This window comes from Aythya fuligula, chromosome 2 (genome assembly GCF_009819795.1).
Source record: "Aythya fuligula isolate bAytFul2 chromosome 2, bAytFul2.pri, whole genome shotgun sequence".
Taxonomy (NCBI): domain Eukaryota; kingdom Metazoa; phylum Chordata; class Aves; order Anseriformes; family Anatidae; genus Aythya; species Aythya fuligula.
The window spans coordinates 139167309-139195214 of NC_045560.1; the positions used below are offsets into that span (position 1 = coordinate 139167309).

At 37.5% G+C, this 27906-nt stretch overlaps 1 protein-coding gene across 29 annotated transcripts in view; it reads left to right on the forward strand.

Moving 5' to 3' along the window:
* Positions 1-27906, forward strand: part of RIMS2 (regulating synaptic membrane exocytosis 2) — a 446419-nt gene that overhangs the window by 388117 nt on the left and 30396 nt on the right. For 19 of the 29 annotated variants that reach the window (XM_032181320.1, XM_032181321.1, XM_032181322.1 and 16 more), the window contains one exon: positions 8857-9098. The exons of the other annotated variants lie outside the window; for them this stretch is intronic. In XM_032181320.1, coding sequence (XP_032037211.1) covers positions 8857-9098 — 242 coding nt within the window. The remainder of the gene's footprint in view (positions 1-8856; positions 9099-27906) is intronic. 29 annotated transcript variants of the gene reach the window in all.

Here is a 27906-nt window from a genome sequence, read left to right on the forward strand (position 1 = left end):
TTTCAGGTTTTCTGTATGCTTTTCTAATTTCCCCCAGAGGCCCCAAGTGACTCAAAGTCATTTTGTCAAAATGACAGAAGTCAGACAGGCAAGATCATGATGTCCCAGATAACGTCCCTTTGGCTGAGGTAATTATGGCTTCAGATCTCTTGCTTGTGTCCATTTAGCTCTCAGTCCCAGAAGATCAATTCAGAAATATGCTATGGATTTGATAGCAGTGTCTATTCTGACCCTGATTTTTTGGAGTCCTCAAGCAACCTGAATTTTACAAGGAATGAAGGAAACATCAGAGCTGCTTTATTGTTTAGACACCCCCCTCCTCATCCTGTTGCACACACACATGAGCAGTACAAACATGAGCATGGTCACATTGCACAGTACTGATCAAAACAGCCCTATTTTCCATGAGCAAAGTATAGATGCAGCTATAGTCAAATCCATATTGACTACAGAAATCTATTGGAATAATGGCTTTTCAGAACATTTAATTCTTCCCTGCATATTTCGTGATTTTCACCCTGCTGTACACAGTAGCACATCCAATCTAGTTCCTGCATGACTAGAGTTCTCCAGCTCTCAATGTATTTTCTAAATCAAAAAATCTTCCTTATAGATGATTTCAGTTTAGCAAATAAAGATGCTAAGTTATGGCTCACCGTACCCTGAGGCAATACAATGTCTTTTATCTCTATATATTTTTGAGAATGTTTACCTTCAAATTCGAAAATTTTATCACTTTGGGACTTGATTTAGCATTATTTCTCTTGTGATTTTAGGTCTTAGTAAGCATTGTTAATAGTGGAAACAGAATGATCCCTATCTTGCTTCTCTGCTGGAAAATTTTTATTCAACAATATGTTCAAATAAGCATAGGTCCATTTCTCTAAAACACATTGTCAATTAAACCAGATTGCCCACTGTCAGCTTTAATTTGGCAGGCCTGTTGTTAACGTGCTGTGTGTTACACAACTGATGCTGTCTTTATTTTCTTTTCCTTATTACCAGGCCTTCAGAGCTCATGTGGACTTGTATTTGCAAATGAGTATCAAACTAAAATGACAGCTGGCTAATGCAAGACTTTTGCTCCTTAGCTTGTTTTCTTTCTAGGCTTCTCTTGAATTCACACATTTTGAATGCCTGGTTTAGTTCGCTGTATCAAAGGAAGGGATTTTTGCGTAGATTCACAGCTGTTAGCAGAGTAATATATTAATGATAATATGAAAGTGATCTTTAAAAATGTTATTTTTATTTTCAGTTGTGCACACAAGTTGTCTTTGAATAATATACAAAACAAAATGCATTATAATCACTACTTTATTCACTAATTAATCATTAAAAATATTTTTTTTCTGTGTTTAGCTGAATCCATTAAAAAAAAGCCAATTCCAAAATCTGTTGTTTTCTACCACCTTTCCTGTTATAATTTCAATAAAATAAACTTAGCAATGAAGTCAGTCCAGTAGCTATTAGAGATTTATATCACAAATAAGTTAATAGGATAATTTTTGGTCAAGTGAACCTCAGGAGACTAAATCATTATAATTTCAAACCTGTATTGTGTCTCTGATATGAATTGGCAAATGAGTATGTGCATTGGCCAGAGGCATTGTTCCCATGGAAATATTTCCAACATCACAGCTGTCCCCATAATGTTGTTTTTGTTAAATTTCCTCAGCAAATTAATGAAATGAGAATGTCTCCAGATAAGTAAAGATATCTATTGAGAATTGAATTAAAATTCCTATCCTGCTTCTATAAAAGAAATCTTCAGTGGTCATCCAGTCTCACAAATGACATATATAAGAAAATACCTTTTAAAGCAACTGAAAAAAAATGTTAAATTTCGTACCCTCCCTAGGACATCACAGCACATGGCTGTACCTCTAACTTGGCAAAGTGCGTTTTTACAATTGCAGATGCTTTAGTTTAGTTAGGCATCATTACCAGAGAACTAGGGTGAACAACAGGGAAGTATTAATTCTGAATTTTCACTGGGAAAAAAGAAACCTGCCAAGATCTGCCAAATGACTTGGGTATAAATCTGATTCTCTTGTGCATATTCTTTTGGCAGAGCAATGAGATGAATTGCTTCATTTCTAATTCATTTGTAATGAAGACTGAAAACAAAACAAAACAAAACAAAAAATACCCAGAAATCCTACTAATTATAATTAATACAATGGTTACAATTGCTTTTCATCTCCTTGACATGTAAGAATATAATACCATAGAGTTGAAAAAAAACTGTGCTTTATAACACTGGTTTTAGTAAAGTGTATTTGTTGGTAAGTGAAAAACGAAAAAAAAAAATCAAGATTGTCATAATAATTTTAGTCTATCAGTCATAATTAGGAATGGATAGAATAGCATTTTGAGTCTAGGAGAGCAAAATGAGACTCAAGCAAAAGCTGCCTGAGAGGATATGATCTGTGTTTTTTGAGTGACTGTGGTGTTTTAAGAGAGGATTTTTCTTGGAGAACATGTATAAATCCATGCAGTTGGAAGCATTTTAACTGGCAATAGACCAGGTAAGATGTTTGTCTTTGCTTCTAGTTTGAAAATATTATCTTTGGTTTGGGTTTGGGTCTGTTGGTCATTTGTATTTCTTGTTTATGGGAAGGACTGAATCAGTGTATTTTCCTGGTTTAGCCTTCCTCATTGCTGTCTGTTGGATTGCTTAATGTACAGAAAGAATGGGCAGTAGTTTCTTGTTCGACAGTAGAGGATGTCTGCAAAAATCTTAATAAGGTTCTTTAACCGCTGGGACTTCGCAATTGCTTTTTATAGCAGTAACAATTTTTAAGAGAGTCATCGTTTTCAGTTTCTCCATCCTTGGCTTCATCTCTGGCTCGTTTACCACATATTGTAAATCTCAACAGGCATGGTAAAGCATAAGGACTCCCAGGTGTCAGTGGGTTTTTGCTGTTATTTTGTTGTGGGATTTTTGTTTGTTTGTTTGTTTCTGTCTTAAATGAAAGGTTCCCGAGGAAATTTGGCACTTATTCTACTAATCAGATGGTTTCTATTAAAAAAAAGATTGTTTCCTTAGGCAAGTTTCTGACCAACTAGTGAGATGCCATACAATCTCTGCAATTGGTTCAAAAGTGGCAGCCAAAGACTGCAGGTTTTTAACTATGGAAAGAGGAGGAAATTTTCCATTTGGTACATACGAAACAATGAATGTTCTGTGTGTCTCCAATTGCTCTTATGGAAAATGTATCAGCAGCCAACAATATTGTCAATTAATTCTAAAACAAGTATTTTTTGTAAACCCATTAAATGCCTTCGAAACACCAATAAGTCAGACATTGGGAGAAGTTGGGTGAAATTTCTGACTTTTTTTTTAACTTTCAAAAATAGATTTTTGTTGTTGTTGTTTTTATGCAGACCTTGTTTATTTAGGTTCTAGAGCGTTTGTCCACACTGCAGTCCATCTTAACTATATTGCTGTATGTCAAGTGGCTTCAGAACAGTTTCTCTCCCTTTAGGGCAGGATCCTTTCACATTGTGAAATCTCTCCTCTTAACTGAAACTTCACAAAAAGTTGCTTTTCTTCTTGGTCAGATATCAAGGATGTGGTCTGTCTAAAGCATGAAATACCAAAACTGAATCAAAGATCTTCTTGTGCAACCTATTTTCCTGCCTCTTTCCGTTCTTTGAGGATTTCCTCGGGCAGTATTTCCTTCTGGCTATGTGTCAGCTCCTAAGAGATCGTATTCCAAGCTGCAGGTCATGGGCATTGTACTTTGGGAGAGGTTCTCTGCCAGTGTTTTCTAATCTGTATCAGCACAGATATTGACAAAGTGAGAAGAGCAAGATAGTTGCTGATTACCTGCTATGGTAGGAGTCTGGAAAACCTTGACAACAAATCTGATTCCAGAGGAGAATTACACTCCCTGATTTGAAAACAAGTGGGTCTTTGAAAATGGATCCTAAGATAAGTGGCTGTGAGAAATCCAGAAGCATAATACTGGATTTTCTAGAAGGCTGTATATGAACAGCATTTTCAGACTGGCTTACTGTTTTTCTTCAAAACGCATTCAGAAATAGCTTATGAGCTACTATTGGTCTGTAGAGTATCAGAATGTAAGAACAATCTGAGGTTTGCTGTATAGCCAAGGAGTTTAAGGCTCTATACCACTAAACTGGGAAGGAACAACCCTGGCTATACATATAGACTGGGGGATGAGATGTTGGAGGCTGTTACTAGCCACTTTAAATGCATTTTAGTACTCCTTCTTGTACTCTGTGAAGAGACTACAGAGGAATGCTGTATTTTAGGAAGGGTGTATAAAGCTACATCTCAGAACTGAAGAGAACTAGGAGCAGTACAGGAAGCAACATCGCCCTGCTCTGTCAGACTAGTTGGTCCCCCAGCCATAGTCAGGGGCCTGGCTACCTCCACTCTGTGGCTGCCTCACAGTTGGGGTGCTGTGATAAGTTTGTTCCTGTTTTGATTTTAATGAGGGTGATTCTTGCACCATCATTCACATGATGGCCTAACACTATTTATTTATTTATTTAGGCCCCATACGGCTGCATATTCTCATCGTGGAGGATTTTCTTAAGTTGAGTAGCATCAGACAACTTGGAAACCCTATTTTTACTGCACATCTATTCCTTGACTCATATCATCTCATAAATTTAAGATGTACATATTTAACTGAATGTGGATGTGGGGTTATGTTTGTGTATGTGTACATGGAAAGAAAACTTCCTGGATAAGTAATTTCTGTTTCCAGATAAAATAAAAGTTTGTAGGAGGTAGTCTCTTAACTCTGACATCCTTCTGATAGTTATGTTACCTCAGAAAGGAGCGCAAGCTGACATACAACACCCTATTTTTCTAGAAGTAATCCATTTCTGGCACTGTCAAAAGGCAGTCTGGGTAGAAGGATAGCTTCACAGGTATCCAGTAATAATTAGTGAGGGAGGGCTTGAATGGCCAAAAGAGTTCAGAGTACAGATGAAGGAGCTGGTTTGCTCATGAGCACTGCAGGTTTACTATGAAGTACTATAAGCCTTTCAAACTCTCCTAGTACTTATTTCCCCAAGATTTTTTTTTTTTTTTTCCCAAAAGGAGGAACTGAGAAAAAACAAAGCCACTGCTATATAATGGCTTTCTCCAAGAGCTGTTGGCTAGCTGGGAACATAACAAAGATGTTCCCCCTGCTGCTCTTACAGAGCAAAACAACCCCAAAACTTTAATTAGAACAAGTATTTTTAGAATAAAATATTCAGGGGGTGAAAATAGCGAATGGTGAATGAACTTTCAATATTAGCCATTTGTACTAGTTTTTGGACTATCCACTCAATCCTAAAATTAAATACTTTTTTCTTCACTTGAATTCTGTTTCCTAGCTTTCTTATTTGGTCAAAAAAAACCTGGTTGAGTAAGTCTACCTCGTGGTTAGCAGGTACACACATAACAAATTGATTTTATAATTCAGAATTTGTGTTTTATGAGAAAACAGACTATTTCTGTTTTCACTGCTATGTCATAAGACCTTTCCTAAGTGTTAATATCACTTGTAAAGCAATGGCATAATTACTATTTTCTGTTATAAAATACAACAGGAGCTCACAGACTTCCTGGATATCATAGGATCCAAGGGAATGGCATGAAGCTGCAACAGGGGAGGTTCAGGTTGGATATTAGAACAAGGTTCTTCACTGACAGAGGGTGATCGGAAACTGAAACAGGCTCCCCAGGGCACTGGTCACAGCACCAAGCCTGCTGGAGATCCAGAAGCATTTGGACAATGCTGTCAGGCACATGGTTTGATTTTTGGATGGTCCTGTGTGGAGCCAGGAGTTGGACTTGATGATCCTTGTGGGTCTGTTCCAACTCGGGATATTCTGTGGCTCTTGAAAAACGTAACATTGGAGTAGGTTGTTCTGCAGGCAGTAAAAATACTTTCCTCCTACCAGTCTGTGCTGTGAGAACGAGCTCCCATATGAAATAACAGAGATTTAATGACTTATACTAAGTCTTTCCCCAAGGGAGCATTCTTAAGATCTCTCTCCAACGATCTGTTTTCAAAACAGTTTTAGGAACTAAATAGCTTTAGTTTTTTACTCCTGTGCTAAATATGAATGCAACTGCTTGAAAAAATACATCAAAGAGCTCTGACAGACAACACTGAAATTAATCACATTTCCTTTAAAAACTTGCATTACTGGGTAAAGGGCTCTGATTTTCTGATTCTTAGAATTTAGCCTGACATAAAGCTGAATACACTGTCTCTTCCCAACAATGACCTTTCTAGATCTCTTTGTTATTTCTTATTTGTGAGATAGTGTTGAAACGGAGAACTAGTTCATGTGGCATCTCCGTCCTGTGAAGCAATCTCTAAAGGTGTTAGTTTGAAAGGAAATACAGCATGTGATGTTATCATCTCACAAGTCAGTTATCATAGTGATAAAAAGCTCCAGGAATACAGATCCACTTTTTTTTTCCTTCCCTGCCTCTTTACCAGCATCCTATCCCACTTGATTTTAGTGTGAAATTCACCAGGTAAACTAGTTTTTGTGTTTTTCTCAGTGTTGTGGTTCAACATCAAGCATTCTGTGCCTTCATGTAGATGTGGCTGCCAACTAAAGGGCAAAAAGTTTTATTGGCACCTCTCAAATATCTTAAAAAGTTACTTTGTTGTTCCAAATCTGATGGCTCATCCCATTTCCAATCAGTAGTAAAAGACCCAACAATACCTTTGCTTTTGACACATGCACACAAAAATAATAATTTTCCCTGATTTCCAAAAATATTCTGTTGTTTTGTTCTCTACAGATTGTCTAACACTGTGTCTAGTATGGACTTACTAGTGAGATGCAATGAAGAGAATTATAAAGGGCTGAGTTCTGTGCAAGAATTTCACTGAAATAGAAATACTCTCTGTGCATGTTATCAGGCCCACATTTGCTGAAGAGTGTTCCAGTCTGACTGTTTGTCCAGCCATCTACTGGTTACATGTCAGGGCAAAATGTGGACGTGTACTGCTATTATCATCGTAGATCACCATTTCCATGCAAAGGAAAGGTCCCTTAACGTGGACCACTGGGAGATCAGGTCCCTCTGGGAGTGCTGTGCGTGTCTAGCAGATAATTCAGATGCAGCTGCTTAGAGCCTGTAGAAACAGTCTATAAATAAGAACAACATATGTATTATAATAAAATTCCATTTTATAAGTAAAGTTAATTTAAGTCATGTAATGTCCAAGTGTTTTAAAAATGCTTTATACATGTTTTTACATGCATTTGTTGCCAAAGGGAGGGAATAAAAGAACTGGATAAGTTAATCACTGTGTAATTTCATCACAAACATAGGATAAATGAACTAGATTACTGAAAATATCCTCGAAATGTCTGGATGTTTAGAAATCAAAGCTAGACTTCAGACTTTCATTCTGTTCATTAATGAATCAAGTATCTGTTTCACTGAGGAATATATACTTGTGTGTATTTATTTGTGTGTACGTATGTGTGAAGAAGAGGGGCAGAGCAACTGAGAGGGTTGTAGAATGTAAATTTCCCAAGCAGCACTAAGGCTGTCTCTCAGTCTGCCCACAGTTCAACCTTCTGTCTTGGGGACTGAAAACTAATTTTTTTTGATTTGTACCTCCTGAACTGTGGTGTCCTCACTGGTGAATTTGTGTGCAGTGCCTGTTTAAATAAGTAAATAAAAAATGCTTTTATAATCTCAGAGCAGATAACCAAAGAACTTACTATTAAATAATTATTTTGCTGTGAGAGTCAAAAGTTGGGATATTGGTGAGGAACTGGAACCACTTAGTGTGTTTATGTTGTTACACTTAAAATAATTATTTGGTGATAAAGACACTATTAGAGGGACAGCACATGCTCAGCATAAGTATATTGCTGTGCCACCTCAAATGGCAAAAATGCAGGCGAGTAACAACTTAATAGTGCCATAGATAAAGCTCAAGAAACATACAAATGAGATGCGTAAGGGATGGGAAGAGTAAATTCAAAAAACATTATACTGAAGCAAGCTTATTTTCACCTGTCCTTTTTTTACCCAAGCCATTGTCAAGTAGTGATGCACTGTAGCTGCTGTAGGAAAATCATAAGAATAATATAGGGGAGCCAGGAAGTGACTTTTCTTTGGTTTACTGAAGGGTCTTGAAGACCCTTTGCTTTTCCACAACTGTGGACAACACTTTGTATTCTAGCTTGTGACTATTTAGGTTTATAGAATATTGTAAGAAGATACCAGCATAGTAGACACCAGCTTTTAGTAACAAAAAGAAAGCCTGCTCAGTTAAAAATATACCCATAACCACTATTCATGTGTGCTGAGTATCTGCAGCCCTCGTTTCTAGTTGAAGCAAGAACTATAAATGATAGTTTATGTTTTTTATGTAGGGATTTATGTATTAAGCCCTACTCAAACCATTTTCAGAACCTGCTTAGCTGATAAACTAGAGGAACAAATGCATATGATTTGATTAGCCAAATGTGGAAAAGCAATACACAAATCAGTCAAAACAAAAAAATATATATATATATGAACATACTTATAATCTTGCATAGAGTTTTTAAAAAATGTGTACATGATACACGGATATGTTAATCCTTTGATATGCTTTTGCTGGTCATGTAAGAAATTTTATTTAAGAAAATCAGTAAGAGCTTGTTATTTAAAATGAAATACCAAACAGGAGCTTACCATTAAAGCTGCTCCGTTTTACCTCTAAAAAAACAAACCCTACCTGTGTGAATTAGCTGCTTTTACCCTCCAGTCTCCCAAAACTTTCCATCTGAAACCTGTCCTTTTCTGTCTTCCCCTTTTTACTCTTTTTTGTCTGCGCTGTTTATCCATCCACGGGCTGACAGTGTCTTTACATCCAAAATGCAAAGCAGACAGATGGGCGCCTCAGGAAAGAACATGACTAAGAGCACCAGCATCGGTGGGGACATGTACACGCTGGAGAAAAACGATGGCAGCCAGTCGGACACGGCAGTGGGCACTGTTGGTGGCGGCGGCAAGAAGAGACGCTCCAGCATCGGTGCAAAGATGGTCGCCATCGTGGGTCTCTCGCGGAAAAGCCGTAGCACATCACAACTTAGCCAAACTGGTAGGAACTGGATTTTTTTTTCCCCTCTGGAATTATTTAAGTGTGCATAATGTGCATGCATTATGGTTTATTTGTTTGGATATCTTGTTGAAGTTGCCTGATCAACAATATTCTAGCAAAAGAAGAAAATGGTCAAGCATTTTTATTTCTTTACTGGTGTGAACATTCACTAAGCTTGGCTTTTAGCAAAGATTCTTTTCAGGTTGGACTGAGGCTTGTATTTTCTGCTTGCTGGAACCTACTTAATGTACTAATGCCTTTGCTTCTCAGGAGCCAACATGAGCTGCTGTACTTACATTTGGGGGGAACTCTGACTGGGATTTTGTGAAGGGTCGCTGAAACACAGTTGCAAAACTCCTTCTCTTCTGTGATGAATAGTGTTTGCATTATGTTCTTTTCTCACATTTAAACATGCACCATTATTTTGAAATGAAACAATTTTCATGAACAAAACAGTATGTTATATTTTACTGCATTAATACTGCTTTTTATTGCTTTTTAATTCCTTTCCTTTCAGCCTACAAGTGTATTCACTATCTGTATATATTTTCCTCATTTCTGTTTATGTCAGTTAAATTTGATACTGAAATATCAAGGAAATATCTAGGAAAAATGGAGAGTTTTTCTGTTTGATACCTAAAACATTTAAAATCCTATGCAATTTTTTATGCTTCCTCTTTCAGGGAAAATCCATATAATGCACTCTGAAAAGCTCTCATTGTCAATTAAGGAACTTTTATAGGACAAGAGTACTTCACATGGAAAATGATTGCTTGTATTTTAATCATATATATATATATAATTAATATATATATATGTGTTTATATATATTAAATGTGATTATATGTACATATATTTATATACTTCAGAGTATATACATGAGCTATACTACGTGTTCAGTATCTAAGTAAAATAATTGCAACATTGTCATATGGTTCAACCTAAGTTTATAAATAGCATTCAGCCATGTGTTGTCCCATCAGGAGGTCTCCATTGTGCAAAGCACCATTTGGACATTGATAAGGGATTTTTCAGTTCTCTGAAAGGTTTGCAGTTTTTATCATGAAACAAGAATGACAAGAGTTTTAATGTACAAGTACATGAAGCAGGCTGATGATTTGCAAAGTCAGAAATTGTGGTATATTTTGTAGGTAAACTTTTGTAGGAGGGAAATTTAAAACATCTGGAAAGAGTAGAGTTAAAGAGATGGGATACTGAAAGGAAGGGTAAGAAAGAGGGAGAGGGGCAATAGTACAGAAGAAGGGGGACACAGGAAGAAATTAGAGAGACTGAGTATGCATCTTAACTGAACATAGTAAGAGTGAGGAGGGAATAAAGAAGCAGAGGGGAAAGAATGTACACTGTGAAAGCTTTGAAAATTGTGGAGACACTAGTGACTACACCTGTAGGCAAGTCTTTGCAGTGCTGTCCTGTTTTACCAACTTGATGGTTATCAAAATGGCAGTTTCATATACGTTTCTATTTTCTCTGAGCTCAAACGAATGGGGAAGATGAAGCCATCTTTACACGGATCTGTAGAATGTCTGGTTGGGCAACCAGAAAAACCTAGCCTCTTGCTCACCTAGAAATGTGTAATTTTGTTCATGTGACAGTACAGAGGTATGTAACTATGTTAATGTACTTGGATATTGTCAAATATGCACTACATTACTAGTTCTGATCTACTCTGGTCATTACTGAGATACTAAATGAAGGCTTTTAGCTTTTTGTGCGATGTTCAAGTATAAGTCTCAGCACTATAGAGAGTCTGTATCGTGTGGCTTGCTTAGATTTGATTTAAATACCATGCTGCTATAGTTATTTGGGATGTAACTTTTAACCTGAAGTTTCTCTGTTGTATCTAACCAGTTGCACAACAACTGATTAGGTACTCAAGTTTTGGGACAAATGTGAAATGTAACTCTTTCAAAACTTCTTAAGATCTCTTGACCCATTAAGTGTGAGCAGGTTGTTCTGAAAAACTCGTGACTACCAAGCTGTATGTTAGTGCTGTATGTCTGCAGAAGAAACCAGGAGAGTCTGTATGGCTCTGGCCAGCAGACCTTCTCCCTCAGCTGCTCCCTGGAGAGGTCTGTGCTCAGGCCTGCACCTGGCCCACCAGGACATTGCAGCCAGAGCAGCTCCTGCTGCTCCTTCTGAAAAGGCCCCTCATGTATAAGCTGGACAGAAGATGTTTTGTACAGCTCCCAAGCTGCCTCCATCCCATGACCATAAGGGGGCTTCTCTGGTGGCCACATGACTGCCTCTATAACAGGGCAGGCACATGCGTTGTTGAAATACTTGGGTTATATGAGTGCACTGGTCATACGGTGAGCAAGCTTTTCGCCAAGTGTCAGGGGAACCTTTAATGCCCTAAGGAAGCATGTGTGGTGCTGTGTCTGCAATGAGACAAGTCAATGGTCTCTTGGGTACGTGAGGGGGAGGTCACATCACGAAAACATGTCTTGTGTGCCTTAAACATCCATCTCTGAAAGAGAATTATTGGATACCAGTATTATACATGAATACCACAGATTTAAAACTTGCAATTAATGTGTCTGATGAATTCATAATATTCCCTGTTTTATCTCACCCTGTTCCTGTTTTCAGATGGTAAGTGCCTGGACAAGGAATGATGTATTGGCACAAGCACTAATACAAGGCCTGGTATTGAAATGCTGAAATACTGAATGTGCTGTAGACTTCCTGTAAGTAAATTTTTGGTAATTGAGAGGCAGGAGATACTCAGCTTGCAGAGCACCATTACCATATAGAAAGTGGTCAAAATAAAAAGGGTCCTTGGTTAGTTTCTGAAGATATTATGTTGTTCAGCTGGTCAGCTAAGTGTCTCCTTACTTGACATAGGGTTGAAAAAGCATGTCAGTATCAGGAGACAACAATACAACTTCTGTGGAAAGTTGTAATCATATTTATAGCAACTAAGTTTTTATAAACCGTGTTCGCATCTTGAAGTCAGTAAAGAAATGCCTACCAGCATCTCTGAAATTTCTTTCTGGTGTCTTGTAAGGCATAATTGTATTTCAGTGGTTTTCTTCATTCATATTTTACAACTAAAACTATGCCAGAAAATTGTGAAAGTAGGTCATTATAACTGCTTTCAAGACTGAATCAAGCATACAGTAAATGCCTTAAAATATAAATTTTTACTTTTATTTCAGTTGAATTTTATGTTATTTCTTTGTGTTTGGCACACTGCTGGGGAACTGACACTCTAAATAAGTACAACTTAAGGTATGTTTTCATTCTGGTCTATGTTTTGTTTAGTGTATTCAGGTAGGAACTCTTGTTTTGTGGGTAGAGGGTACGTCAATTTGTTGTTATTGCTGGGAGGAATGGGAGTAACTGTATTAATAATAATAATTATATAATTTATTACCTACTGAAGGTATTTTGATTTTGTTCAGTTATGGCTAGTGTCTATTTTGTGTTGGAAAGCCTCCACGGAGAGAACTGAATACATCTGAAATATAACAAAAACCTGAATAAGCAGTAGAAGCAACATTATGTTCTCCTCAGGGATATAATAATACAGTCTTACAATGCATAGAATACTGCTAATTGAGTAACTATGCTGAGCAAGACCATCCAGGATAATTTATGAGAGTAAAATAATAATTCAGGAAGTCGGACTGATCTGACCTCATTGACACAGGCACCAGGAACTGATCTTTCCAGTCGATCATACCAAAAGAATCCAAGTATCCAGTAAATCTGGGTGATGTTTCCTCGAATATGTTATATGAAAAGATCTTAAATGGTGCTCTGTGGATCACTATCCTTATGGGAAAAGAAATAACAGAAAAATTGCTAGTGTTAAGACCATGGAAATACAGAAAACGTGAATGACAATAGACAAGATTCCTTCTCGGGTTTCCATTTGTGCTTAAAGAAGCATTGTAATTTATTTTTTGACAATTCATATTAGGTTTCCTCTGTAAAAATGTGTAGCAGTACTAGCTTTTTCCTATTATTCGATCTAGTGAAAATGTTAAGTGTGAGAATATACAGGATCAGATTTAGTGAAGTCTTGATTTTTTTTCAAAACAATAAATAAAAAAAAAAAAGCCTGGAAATTCCTGCAGTTTATTTAGTTGGCTAGGTGACACAAAAGTAATTTTACTTCTGATTATTTTTATTTAGGGTGAGACTTTAGTGAAAGGTAAGATACTGTAGAATGACAAGTTGAATCAGAATTGACTGCAGTTCTGATTCCAGTACATTTTCATTGCTACAAAAAAATAGCTGGAGGAATACTCCACAGACTTCATTTAAGCCATCATTCGTAGAAGCCAGCATTTGGCAGAGTAGGAGGAGTTTATGTTGAGATGCTAACATCCTGATTCCACAGATCTTCCTGCTGGAGAAGTTGTCTTCCTTTGCAAAGGAAAATCAAATACAAAATGCAGGTCTCAAACAGCATCTTGACAGAGTTTGCTTAGCTGTTCATATCTGGAATTCAGTCTTTTTCCTGCTAGACAGCCCTGAGGGAACTGGAGACCAGGTTTACATACAGGTGCAAACCTGTAGCCTTCAGTTAAATTTTGTTCATGAGTGAAATCTTTCCCTTCTTCTGGTTACACAGTGTTAGATCTCTCTTTTAACTCAAATGCACTGTCTCTTACAGGTGGATACCTTGTTTAGGTGACATATCTCTAGCTGAGGAAATGTCTTGTGCTTTCTTTAGTTAGCTAAGGCTTATTGTGTTTGTAGGCTGACTATATCCAAAAGCCTATACAGTTTAGTTTATGTTGTCAAGAAATTTTTTTTAGAATCTGCAGCACACTGTGAACCATACATCCTCAAATGTTTCCTCTGTGTACACACAGTTACACGTACAGAGTCCAGCACACTCTCAGCATTTGAGAATGCCATGGCACATTTGGATGTATGACTACAATACCTGATATCTATCAAAATAGGTGATATGAGGGAAAGCATGTTATGGCATGACTTGATAGTGACCAGTGCAGTAACGCCTGCAGAGATATGTGACCATATGTTTCATATGGGATTTTATTTTCTGTGGGTGTGTCTTAAAAGCAAAATTATGAATTTTGTATGGTTTGCAGGGTGTTGAAAGAGTCTGAAGTGCTACATTCATATACCAACTATATAGTCTGTAGAGCTATTTCCTCTATTACTAGAATAATTGAAGGGAATCTGTTGGGAACATTGGTTTTGGTCTTCTATGGAATTTCACATTTCTTAGTTCAAAGTTTAGATTTTTATAAAAAACAGTCCTTTACCACACATGCAGTACATATGTTTCCTTTAAAAAGAGGATGATGAATCACTTCCAACAGGGGAAACTAAAGAAGAAACTTCATCAACTGCCTTTCATTGTCTAAAATGAAATAAAACAGAATGAACAAACAACTCACCAAACTAGAAGTGTGCTCGTTATCATAGTATATATTGTTGCTTCCTACCTCTGTAGTTAGATTATGTGACCAAATATGCAACTGAAATTATCATGTACTGCTTTTAATCTGACAACGTGTTATTGTTTTTTTTAATCACATACATAATTCATGTGATTTGAATCAAGCCTTTTGTTTGGGGTTTTATTTCCTCTCCTGCTCCAAAGGCAGATTAGTGTTGTTAATAAATTGCTTTAATGTGTAGTATTACACTTGTATCAGTATTCTTGATGTATAATCTGATTTAGTTTCAAAATAAGCCTGTATTGCATTGATAGAAGTATACGATCAGTAGTTGTCAAGAGATTAAGGCCAATTTGTCCTACTGATTACTTGAGAATTGTGACCTGAATTCTTTGCCAAGGAGAAAGTGCCATTATAACAAATACATTACCGAGGGAATTAATCAGCCTTTACTAAATAAACTCTGGAGAGTATGCTAACAAATAAATAGACTCTAATTGCAAACTAAAAAGGCTGACTACACAGGCTTTTAATTTTATTTACTGAGGTGATGATAGATTTTTGTTTTTAAATCATTTTCTTCCACATGTAGGGAAAGAGAAGGAAAGAAAGTAAGGGAATACAAAATGTATGTAACTGTCCAGAATAGATTTTCTGTAGAAGAGGCAGGTATATATTTGGCTTCTGTTATTTTCATAAAGCTTCTGTGAGAGATGGATGCAGTGAAAAGAAATATAGAGCTGAGGTGTCAGAACCAACCTTCAGACAGTGCTAGCTATGATCTTACAGAAGTCATCTTCTGAAAGATGCTTCTTATATATAAGATGTAGGAGATGTCTTATGCCATATATAAGCAAAAATTCCAGGCAGTTAAGAAGAAAGTCCTGTAATGAGAATAAAGAATAAGAATAAAAGGCTTCATTTTTGGAAACAAAATACAGATCATGTATACTAGCTGAGCAATACTGCCCCAGTCACAAAAGACATTTTGAACTCTCTCTCTGTAATGTTTAGTTACCGACTCAGTGAGGTCTATACCTGTGAGCTTTCCAACTAACTGTGGTGGAAGTAAAACCAATTCCCCTGGTTTTAGGCATTTATATGATTAAAAAAATACTTATATTTCCCCAAATGATTTTCTGTACTGTCAACCCTTTCCTTAAAAAAGCCACTTAGTTATATTACCACTTGATTTCATTAATAAGGGAAAAAAATGAGAAAGCTGTAAGTGAGATCAGAATGTTTAGCTTGACCTTCTACAAGATTTTCACTCTTTTCATAATTAGAGGTAAAAGTAGAGAGAGAAATGTAGGGTGATCTTTCTTGGTAAGAATACTGCAAAGCTATCTTTTCTTATCCAGAGCAGAATTCTCATAAGATCCCTGCTAAAAAAATTACACATCTCATCAAAAAAGTTTAAAGCTGTTTTATCTCTGTTTTCACAGTAAACAAGGTTTATTCTTTGTGTTGTTACATAAGCAAAAACCATCACACTCCTTCCTGAGTTCCTAATTTAATTTGGAAAGCATTTCTGGTTTATGCTCTAGGAGAGATACTCAACAGAACAATTTATGTTTCCCATAAGTACATTTTGGTTTGAGAACTTCTTTTGCAATTTTATAATACCTTAGTTAACATGTGATATAATATGTATGAATTTTGTGTTGGATATTCTGTGAAAAAAAAAGACTCATTTCATGGAATCTTGAGGCTGAAAAGAAGAACTTTGTAGGCAATTTCATAGTTCTATTTTGGCAGTTAGTCACTTTTTAGCCTGAAATGTCCAATATGCTTACCTATCATTACAGTTCTGTATATCTCTATGGTTTATATTTTAGGGAACAACATTGTTTAATTTATTTTAAGTTTAATTAATATTTCTAGCATTGCCTAATCTAAATCCCCCCTCTTTAATTTCCTGTGAACTTTTCTGTGGAAAGTTTTTTTCGTAGAAACTGTTCACACAAACCATTTCCCTCATAGTGAACTGGTATATGCCTCCTAGGTATCTCCATCTTTTTCTACCAGGGATGAAGTGTGATGATGGTACCACTCAAAACTTACATGTGCCACTAATAGAAAACTTTTACAAGAGAAATGATATTAAGAACAGAGTAATTTAAAAGTAGTTAAATGTACCTGTGATGATTCACACAAAATTTACAAGCAACCATTGGATAAGGGAAATAAACCCTCTTTATCACAAATTAATTCCTATGGATCCCTTGCCACCGCTTTATTTGGCCTTTTGGGGGGTTGGCTAGCAAATCCAGTTGTTTGCAAAATAGTGTGAATCAGGTATGTCTCAGATGATGTGTGCCTGGTAGCCTCCAAGAAATAAGGAGATGCATTAGTCTCCTCCAGCAGGAGGAGGACCCTGTACCCCAATCTTCCTCCATCATGGGAACATCCTCTTTTTGCAACATAAAGCTTTCTGCTTCTCTAGAAATGTTAGGAAAGAAGCAGTGGCCAACATTACCTTTCTTGAGCACAATCCTGTAGCTGCGTTTTACAAGTCTAAATCTTACAAGATCTGTCCCTGAGGCACAACATGCAGAACCCGCTCTTTCTGAATGCTGATGTGTATCATCATTCCCTGCCATCTCCATGTCAGCAAGAGTCAGTAGATTCTCAACATGCACAGAATCAAAATTAAAGGGAAAATTAGGATAAAAAGCTGATTTATTGGGAACTTATGCACTACTGGGGCTATGAGGAGATTTTTTCATTTGTTTCTTTGGAATGAGAAGCCAAATTCCTGTGTATTTTAGATCCTTTTACCCATATTTTAGCTATTTTTTTATGCATATCTGAGCCTTGCAGTCTGTGTGGAGAAACTTGGTAAAGACTGGGAAGGATAAGAGGAACAGCACAGAGAAGTTACCTGAGGACTAGCAGAAGTCAGTGGAGAACCAAAACACAAGCCTAAACTTACCAAGTCCCTATTCCATGTTTTAGCAAAATATCAGAAAAGAATTTGTGAAATTATGTTTTGTCTTTCTGAGTGTACATACTGCTTTTTGACGAGCCTATTGGACAACTCCAGGTAAAAGTAATTTTATTTTATTTTTTTTAATTTGATTAAATTGAAATAAACAAAAAAAGGCCCTTATGCTTCGTAATTATCAAATTCTTTGACAATGGATAGTGAGGGTTTTGAAGACGTCACAAGACCTAATACTAACCAGTCCTCCACTAAACCATATCACTAAGCTCTAATCTAAAAGTCTTTTAAAGACTTCCAGGGATGGTAACTCAACCACTTCCTTGGGCAGACTATTCCAATGCCTAACAACCCTTTCAGTAAAGAGTTCTTCCTAATATCCAACTCTCCTTAACATGAAGGAAGGGGGGTCTTTTTATATCTATTTTTTTATAATTTTACTTTTTCTTGAAAATACTTGTATGAATGACATTTTTTTTTACTGTCACAATCTTTTAATTACATTATGAAGCATTCAATTATATGTTACCTTACATGAATTAAAACTCTGCTGTAAAATTTACATTCAGATTTAATCCAGGTTTGTATTTGTAGTACTGTAATATGAAGATTGTTCCATTGTCTAGGTAGACTTTGGTGCCAGCAAAAATTATTTTTAGCTCAGCCTGTGAAATCACATTAAGACCTAATTGAAAATATTCACAGTAAGAAATACTTTTCTTGGTCATATTTGCTGCAGGAAGACCTGTAATGAACAAATTCATACTGTGAAAGAAAAATGACTTCCCTGTGATTAACTAAATTAATTGTTTAAATTAACTAAATTACTGATTTTTCATAAGGTGAATATATAAGGTATTTTTCAAAATGAAAAATTAATGCAATATTTTGTGTGGAACATGCTGTAATTAAGGCAGCGGTGTATTGAGTGGAAAATATAACATTAACACCTTAAAAATAAAACAGGTTTTTATAGAAATTCTGTATCATAGATTTTCTAAAGTATGTAAATTACTTGTTCTAGTAAGTCAGTATTCTACTTTTGTTTAAATGCAGCACAATACTTTAAGTTAAATGAATTTCAGAAAAAATCTTTACAGAGCTATTTTACACTGAACTAATTTGCTCATTGATTTCTGAATTTTATCAGTAACAAGTACATTTTTTGTAATGTGTTCATATAAAAAGTGTCTTGATTGTTATCAACATTTCATAATTTTTACATCACCTTTTTAATATTTTCAGTCATTTCAGGTCTATGCAAGATTGGGTAGTATTTTTGAAACCTCACTGTATAATTATCATGTGGAAATCCATGCATCCTGAAAGGGGTCTTCAAAGGTAAAATGGGACCACTATGGGACTTGAAGTTCTGGTTAAAAGCATTGCTAAAATGTGCCCTTGACTAGAACAGGGCAAAGTACCTCCTCTCCCTGATACCAGGTATACTGTCTTGCTCTATCACTTTTTCACAGTTAGATACATGTGCACGTGCAGCCCAGAAAGCCAGTCATCTCCTGGGCTGCACCAAAAGCACCATGGCCAGCAGGGCGAGGGAGGTGATTGTCCCCCTCTGCTCTGCTCTTGTGAGGCCCCACCTGGAGCCCTGTGTTCAGCTCTGGGGCCCCCAGCACAAGGACATGGAGCTGTTGGAGCGAGTCCAGAGGAGGGCCACGAGGATGATCCAGGAGCTCCTCTCCTATGCAGACAGGCTGAGGGAGCTGGGGTTGTTCAAGCCGGAGAAGAGAAGGCCCCGGGCAGAGCTTACAGTGGCCTGCCAGTGCCTAAAGGGGGCTACAGGAAAGCTGGGGAGGGCTCTTGGTCAGGGAGTGTAATGCTAGGACAAGGGGGAATGGCCTTAAATTAATAGGTAGGTTTATATTAGATATAGCGACTAAATTTTTCACTCAGAGGGTGGTGAAGCCCTGGCACAGGCTGCCCAGAGAAGCTGTGGATGCCCCGTTCCTGGAGGTGCTCAAGGCCGGGCTGGATGGGGCTTTGGGCAACATGGTCTAGGTTCACCGTCTTGTCAAAGTCAGACCTTCATTGGTAAAGGGACAGAAGTACCAGGAAGTGTAAAAAAACACTTGCAATTAAAAAGGTAAAATACATAAAAGTCCAGAGGGTTGGATTTTGCCAGGCAAGAGGAACAGTTCACTATGCTGTTCCATCAGTTGCCCAGTGGCTGAAGACCATACTGCTGTAGGAGTTACCTTTAAAAACACCACTTCCAGCTAGCACTCCAAGCTGAGACTCCTCTTACTAAGTTAACGTACTGAAAGAAGCCAGGCAATAGGCCCATGTTAGAGGTTGGGCAGCGTGAAAATGAACACATCTGTCAGTTCAGCAGCTTCCTCGCAGAAATGCCTGTAAGTGCTCAGTGCACAGTAGAAGTCATTAACTTGCATGCCTTTTACTCGTCCATTTAAGCAACTGCTTTCATGCAGCGTGTTGGCAGATTATAGGAATTGTTGAACAGAACCCCACTGGGAAAAGGATTCTTTGCAATTTTGAAACGAGTTTTTTTTCAGATTGTCCAACTTGGCGCCTGGCTTTTGCCACCGTGATTGTCTCTCAGTGGGGAGATGAATTTAAACATGTGCCAGTTGGATCCGTGTTGCATATTCCCAGCTTCCTTGGAGTGAGAAAGAAACTTCCTGTCATTTGATTTTACCTCAGTGCCATCCTGTATTTTTCTGGGGTTTGAAGATTTGTGGTATATATGGAAAGGAATCTGAACGTCTCCTACTGGAGAAACCTCTAAACTCTCAATCTTATTGGCACTTAAGGCTACGATCTGTACAGATAAATTAAAAGACTGGTTCTGAGAACAAGATCTGGCAAGTCCATGCTGTCCTCTGAACTGCACCGTTTTGGGGCAGGTCAGCTTGGGTCAAAATAGTGACAGGGAGCTGGCTAAAAATCATAAGGGTGGTTATGAGTGAGTGTCCTGCCCCTCTACACCTCACTATTATAAATGTAGCCTAAGAAAATCAGTTTTATGCAGTCGTCCCTTTATGAGTATGTGTATGGAGGATTTATTAGCCTGTGTGCACCCTCCATAACACCTTGTAGTTTCATAGTGCCTCAGATAATTCCATCTACATTTAAATGAATAGAGCACAAAGATAATTAAATTCAGGAGGATAAGGTGGATGGCAGAAGAATGTGCTCATAATGCTTACTTGCACGTAAATTTTACTGCAGCCTCTATCTCTATGTTAGTTATTCTGAACTTTATAGCTTTGTATTTCATAATTCTTCATCTTTCCTTCTATCTATATAAGGTGTGACAGGATGCAACTGGCTGAAATCACACTCAGTAATGCTCACGGTTAAAACTCGTGAAAGTCCTTGAATGTAATTTCTATTAATTCATTGGCTCATCACCAAGAATTCAGATCTCATCTCAAAATGCTTTTTATGGAGCTCATTAGCCATTTTGAGCTAATTGTCTTTCTTCCCTTTAGCAGAATTAACTGCATTTTCCAGTTCCACCTTCAGTCCATCTCTTCCTGCTTTTTCTCCACCTCTCGCCTTGAGCTATGTCACCTCTGTCCAGCCTCTAAGTACTAGAGAAGTGAATACGCTTTGTTGCTTCTTTGTTTTCAGTGAAGTGGGAGTTTGGATCTCACTGAAAGTAAGTAGCCTTGACATGAAAGCAGACATGAAAACAGACATGAAAACAGTAAACTCCTTACAATGTTCAAGATTCTAGAAAAAGGACTTGAGAATTAAAAATATTAGGATGAAACTGTTCTACCAATTCTTACAAAAACAGAGACCCATAGATCTTAACACAGTATGAAAGGAAGGTACTAATCTCCTAGGATGGTGTAAATATCAAATGGAGTTAGCAAGGTACACATGGCTAGTAAAAATGTACAGCTCCAGGATGAAGGGCTCCATATCTGTGGCTGGTAGCCTGCTGAGAAGATTTTCATCAAAGATGAACCACAGACTGAAAGCAGAAGTGATTGGTGAGGTTGAAAAACAGCAGGAGGCAGCAAGGCAGGCTTTAATGTGAGAGAAAAGAGTCAAGAGGTGAGGGAAGTACAGTATGGAGAAAATCAACAATTATATCAGTGAAGGAAGGAGAGTTAAAGCATACACAGGAGAGGACTAAATACCACTATGGGTCTGACTGCTGGTAGGGTGTGGGAATTGGGAACAAGGGAATTAGAGGGAGAACAGCACCAGGGAAGGATATAGTAAGAGAGAAAAGCTTTTGTGAGTGAAAACTGTGTAGGATTGTTTGGGGTGACTAGGAAAATCCTTCTGACAGAAAAGAGTACACGAGCAACTCCAATAGAAATTCATTTTTGTCTTAGGTGTCACGCTTTCTTCTCCCCACTCCTTGTAAACCTTAATTATTTTTCTGTTACCATTTGGGCCCAGTAATTATTTATTGTTAGTGCACCAGCTGTTAGTTTTTAATATCAAACAGCTATATAAGTGTTGTAGTTTCTAATAAGCAAGGACAGTAATTGAAAATCACAGCTTTGATAAGGCAGGAAATCAGATTACAGTTTCACAGACACATCCTCAAGGCAATAAACAAACAAACAAAAAAAGGTGGCTTTGTTAAAAATTCTATTTATTTGGAATTAAAAATGAGTCTGGATTTTTATCTGTTATATTAAGATGCTCTTTAAGGTGCCTTTTTGGAGTATCCTATTTAATTTGGTACTGAAAAGTATGAAGGAAAAATGTGTGACTGGAACAAATTTAGATTCAGCAACCTCAAAGAAAGCAAGCCTCATTTAAACCGTGTGAGATGCACACATTTATGTCATATATACATGCATATAATATACACATATTGCATATATAAATATATTGCATATATTTATGCAATATATTGCATAAATATATGCAATATATTGCATAAATATTATGCATATTATATTTATTGCATATATATTTATATATGCAATATGTGTATATTTTATTTTTTATTTTATTTTCCTTTTAACTTAGTTGTCCTACAGATATTAGATGCATCGAAGCCTACACCTCTCTTCTCAGTGGTGCAGTGACCTCACTTCTCTTACTCAGCACACTGCAGTTCTGATGAAATCTTCTGAATCTCTGGAGCTCTCTTATCTCTCTTGCACATCCCCTGCTTAGTGGGAGACAAGCTGTGCAAATGGTGATTGGCCCAGTCCAGCCTCAGCTCAGGATTCCGAATGGGAGCAGTGATTTGCAGCTTTTTGCAGCCATTTATATTCATTAAGCTTGCAGGTCTCTAGAGATATTGGAACTTGACTGCAGTTGTTCAATAGGTCCACAAGTTAGTAAGAAGAAAAAAATATCCACATTGGATTATTTTTTATTACTATTATTATTACATGGCACAATCATATAAGACCATTTTACTTAGGGGATGTCTAGCAGCGACATTTTCAGCTTTCATAAGCAGCTGCAGTACTCTGTCAGGTTGAAGATCTGGGCATTGCTGAGCTCCCAGCGCCTCAGGGCTGGACCATAAATATTGATAGTGTGTTTAAGTCCTGACATGGAGCTTTTCTCAGCTTTGCTTCTCAGCCTGGGCAAAGCACAGAGTTGCCAGCTGGATGTATGAAATGGCTTGGATGCTTGGTCATGAAGTTTGTTGTGTCTTTCTGAGGGATTATGTTGTGAATTATGTTGTGAATTAAATTTAAAGCCAAATATCACTAAGCAAAACTAGTAGATGAATGACTTTCTGATGATTAATTTAGAGATGCTGTATTAAAAAATAAATAAATAATTCAGCAACATACAGCAACTAAATCTGGTGTAACAAATTTGTCTGTTTGTAATTTCTTTAATTTTCCTGGTGAAAATGAATACTTTCAGTATATGTGATATATATATATCACATATACATATAGTATATATATAGTATATATATATCACATATATATATAGTATATATACATGTATATATATACTCTCTATATAGTATATATCACATATATATACTCTGCTCTAACTGCCTCATTCCTGACTACCAAGGTGAGAAACACTGAGAAAGGCACCAGGCAGTGGTGCGCACGCTGATGCTTTCTCTGGTAGCCAAGCAACAGCTTGATTTCTGCAATGTGTCCACGCAAGCTCTTATGTACGCTGTTAGCTATTCAGGTCCTTTTGTAATGGTTCTACAGTAACGAGGGTATGGGACTTTTTTCTTCCGATCTGTCAAGAGGCAGCTTCAAAAACAATCCAAATGTAAATTGGCTATATTTCAGGCAGGTGTGAGGAAGGACGTAGAACTGCTGAAGGAGAGAAGCGTGAGATTCACGTGCAGGTGTGTACGTGATGTCTTAGTGATGATGATTACTCCCACACGCTCCTTGCTACATTGAATACACACTAAAACTTCATTATGCAAAGGCTTGACCCCTAAGCAGGAGGAAAATAAATTGAAAGCATGAATGAAATGAAATTAAATTAAAGACTTCACCACGGATTATTTCTGGAGCTGTTCTTTACTGCTCCTTGGCTTAGTAAGCACAGAGTACTTATTTTTACTAGACAGGATTATGACTTAGGAATGATGAGACTTGATATTGCTGCTCTCAGGACAAAAGGAGTTGAGTCTTGGCCTGTTTGTAGAAGAAATTGCAAACAACACTACCTTATAGTAAGCCCCTTCCCCAAAAGTAGACAAGTGCTGTTGTGCTCTACAGTTCTGTGCTGTTCTCCTTACTCACTGCCATGATCACCTTTCTCTCTCCCTTTTTATCACTGTAAATTCAAGCCCATTGACCTGAACTTCTGCACCCTTCAGGATTCTTCCTCCTTATTTTCCTTATTTTCTATCCTTATTTTCTTTGTCATCGAGTCACTTCTGTTCCTTTCACTCTAGCAAGGCTAGATGCACAGATAACATTTAGACTGAAAACAAAAATTAGGCAATTATGTTTGTTTACAACTATGGGTAGACCAATGCAAGGACTGTATTATCAGTATCTATTTAGTGAGCATTTATCAGTAAATTCCTTTGCTTCCTTACAAAATACAGCCTTGCATATTGACATATGAGACAGATGGTCTCTCTTTTACAATTTTAGGCCATCAGGCTTGGGCATGTGGTTGTTCAGTTGTAAGAAACAAAACCAGGCATGTGAACGCAGGGCTTCCTCCCTGTGAATGAAGAGCTAAAATCCAGGACTAGGGGAACTGGAGAAGGGTTTTTATGGGACTTCTCTCTAACTCTGTATATACATATGTGGCAGTATATGGCATGGAAAAAAGTATTTAGATTATTATAATTCAACACAGAGACAAGATGAACACTGAGAAATTAAAAAAAAATTGAGGGGGATACTATTCAGTGGAGAAATGAACGTGAACTATGAGGCAGGGCAGAACTCAATGGAAGTCACTTTTATCAGATTAGTTTGGTGCAGTACTTCTGTTCATGGTTGATATGTAAAGTCTATCACATGCTTAAAATGGTTCTGCCCTACTTGTACTACTATGGAAATCTGTTTTGCTACATACCTGGTGCCCTTCCCACCTCCTGAAAATCATAAATCACAGAATGGTTTGAGTTGGAAGGGACCTTAAAGCCCACCCAGTTCCAGTCCCCTGCCATGGGCAGGGACACCTCCCACCAGCCCAGGCTGCCCAAAGCCCCATCCAGCCTGGCCTTGAGCACCTCCAGGGATGGGGCATCCACAGCTTCTCTGGGCAGCCTGTGCCAGGGTCTCACCACCCTCTGAGTGAAGAGTTTCCTCCTAACATCTAGTCTAAGTCCACCCTCTTTTAGTTTATTCTTCCTTGTTCTATCATTATCTGTCTGATTAAAATGTCACCATCTTTTTTATAAGCCCCCTTTAAGTATTGAAAGGCCACAATAAAATCTTCCTAGAGCCTTCTCTTCTCCAGGATGAACACCTCCAGCCCTCTCAGACTTTCTTCATAGGAGAGGTGCTTCAGCCCTCCAAGTATCTTTGTTGCCCTCCTCTGGACCTGCTCTAACAGCCCCACATCCTTCTTGTGCTGGGGCCTCCAGGCCTGGATGCAGCACTCCAAGTGGGGGCTCACAAGGGCAGAGCAGATGCGGACAATCACCTCCCTCAACCTGCTGGCCACCCCTTTGTTGATGCAGCCGGCCTTCTGAGATGCAGGCATGCACTGCTGGCTCATGTTGAGCTTTTCATCCACCAGAATCTCCCAAGTCTTTCTCCACAGGGCTGCTGTCAATGAGTATTATAATAATAATCTCAAACTATTTTTAAGATTCATTCATGCTGTCTGACATGCATTAACAGTATGCCAATAAGCTTATTTCTCATACATCTGCACAGCTTATTTGTCTTAGAATACCAATGACATTTTAGTTTTACCCTAGCCATTAACAGCAGGTATTTGGATACCTTTATGAACATTATTCTATTTTACTTCATCCAGTCATAATAAGTGCTCAGAATTAACAAGCTATGCTGCAGTAATTCCAAAATATGGTCTTAGTAATTCAGAAGAGAACTACTGTATTTCGTTTTATTTTGTGAAAGCAAACAATACTGTATTTGTTCATAAAAGTGGTAACTTGCAGTAATAGAAATACACTATACACATACTGATGAAAAATTATATTGCAAAGAGGCAGGCATAAGCAGAGTGGGGCCATTTCACAATACAGGCATTTATGCCAGTGAAGGCCATGTGTTCCTTTTAAAACATTTTAATACAATAAAAAACTGCTAACATAGAAGGATAATTACAATGTTACTTGTATTTGTACTGAAAATAAATTGCCAGTACAGACAGACATTTGAGAACCATAAAAGGAACAGGAATGCAACTTCATTCCACTCTAAAATTCATCATTTAGAGGTTCTGAGCATGACCATTATCTTCTGATTTTGCAGTGGTACTTAATACAATGCTAAATAATAAATGTGTAGTCTTGAGAGTGCAGCGTTTTAAAGAAAAGGTCATTAAAGTATCTCAGTCACAAGGTACACAAGTCACAGATGTGTTCCTTTCTACTGAACTTCAAAACTCTTTAAGAAGTCTGCTTGCCTGATCTTTGTATTACCATTTGCTCAGATTTGTTATATTCAGTACTAAAGCATAATATTCATACTATTTTGTATCAGCATCATTGTTTCTTACCCCAGTTAATCTGCTCTTGACTGTTTCTTCCCACCACCTTGCTGACTGAGAAGACTGTCCTGCAGTCAGACCCAAGTATCTCACTAGTTGATCTTCCCAAACAGTGTTGTTGCAAAGTAGCAGATGCTGAGGTTTACTGAGCTTTTGTTGCTCTTGTAGAGGAACAGTGAAGCAGGGCAGTTGTTACAGAGCATATAATGCCGCTTGATGAATGACTGGAAAAAAACCACTCCTGTAAATGTTAAATCTGTTCAAACCTGATGGATTCAAAAGTCCCACAGCAAGGAATAAGCCTCAATGGCCCCCAAGATGTCCCCTGCCACAAAAGACTGTCTCCTCCCAACCCTGATCAAATTGCCAAGACAGATTTTGGATTTAAGCTGCAAGAACTTGACATGAAATAAAGTGAGGCTAAAGAATCCTCTTTAAAGAAGCAGCTGCATTCTAAATTTGATATTATATATGTGTCTTGGCAAACTTCATTCAGTACTGTGATTCTGAGCAAATTTCCTTACCTTTCCTTGAAAAGAAATGTTTGTGGGTTGTTTTTTTTTCATACAGTGATGCTTTTAAAAACTAAAAATAATTTTCATTTGAAAATTTCAGTCATCCTGTACTTGAGTTAGACAGCTTTTATAAAAGTTGAAAATAAATTATTTTTACTAGGAGTCCATTGAGATTAAACACAACAGTTTTTCTCTCCTAGCATCCCTTTATTGTCAATATCCTAAGAAAGGAAAAAAAGTTCACAGAATCATCTAAAAGTCAGCAAATTGTGACTCTATTGGCTCTCAGCAGGAATTTGAACATTAGGAATTGAAAGATCCTGTTCAAAAAATGCCCTGCTCTTACACCTTTTCTTAATAGGTTAGGTATAGCTGGTATTCAGTAGTGGAGACATTACAAAAAAAAGAGGTAATTTTCAAGGTATCTATGACAGAAAACACATAAATGTTTATAATATGAAGGTGTCTCTAGAGATAGCTTTTGGGTGCTAATTTGTGTGTTGGAGTTAAAATTTTGGATCAAAGATACAATGTCCTCTTACAAGGTAAAAACAGCCTTCATGTGAAGGTCCACACAGTGTCTAGCAAGGAAATTTGGATGCAATAACAAAGTTTATGACAATTGTGAGAGAGTGCAAGCAAACGAAAGAAAAGATTAGTCTGACTAATAGCTCAAAAGCACCTTCCATGACTGTTGATATGAGACCTGCCTAATCTTAACCTGCTGGGCAATAGGCCACCTCTTTTGTGCCCCTTTGTTCCCTCACAGCTGCGGTGGGTCGTGTCTTGCTGTGCAGTTATCCAGCCTCTGTCCTGTGAGTGCTCCTTGGGTGGCAGGCAGA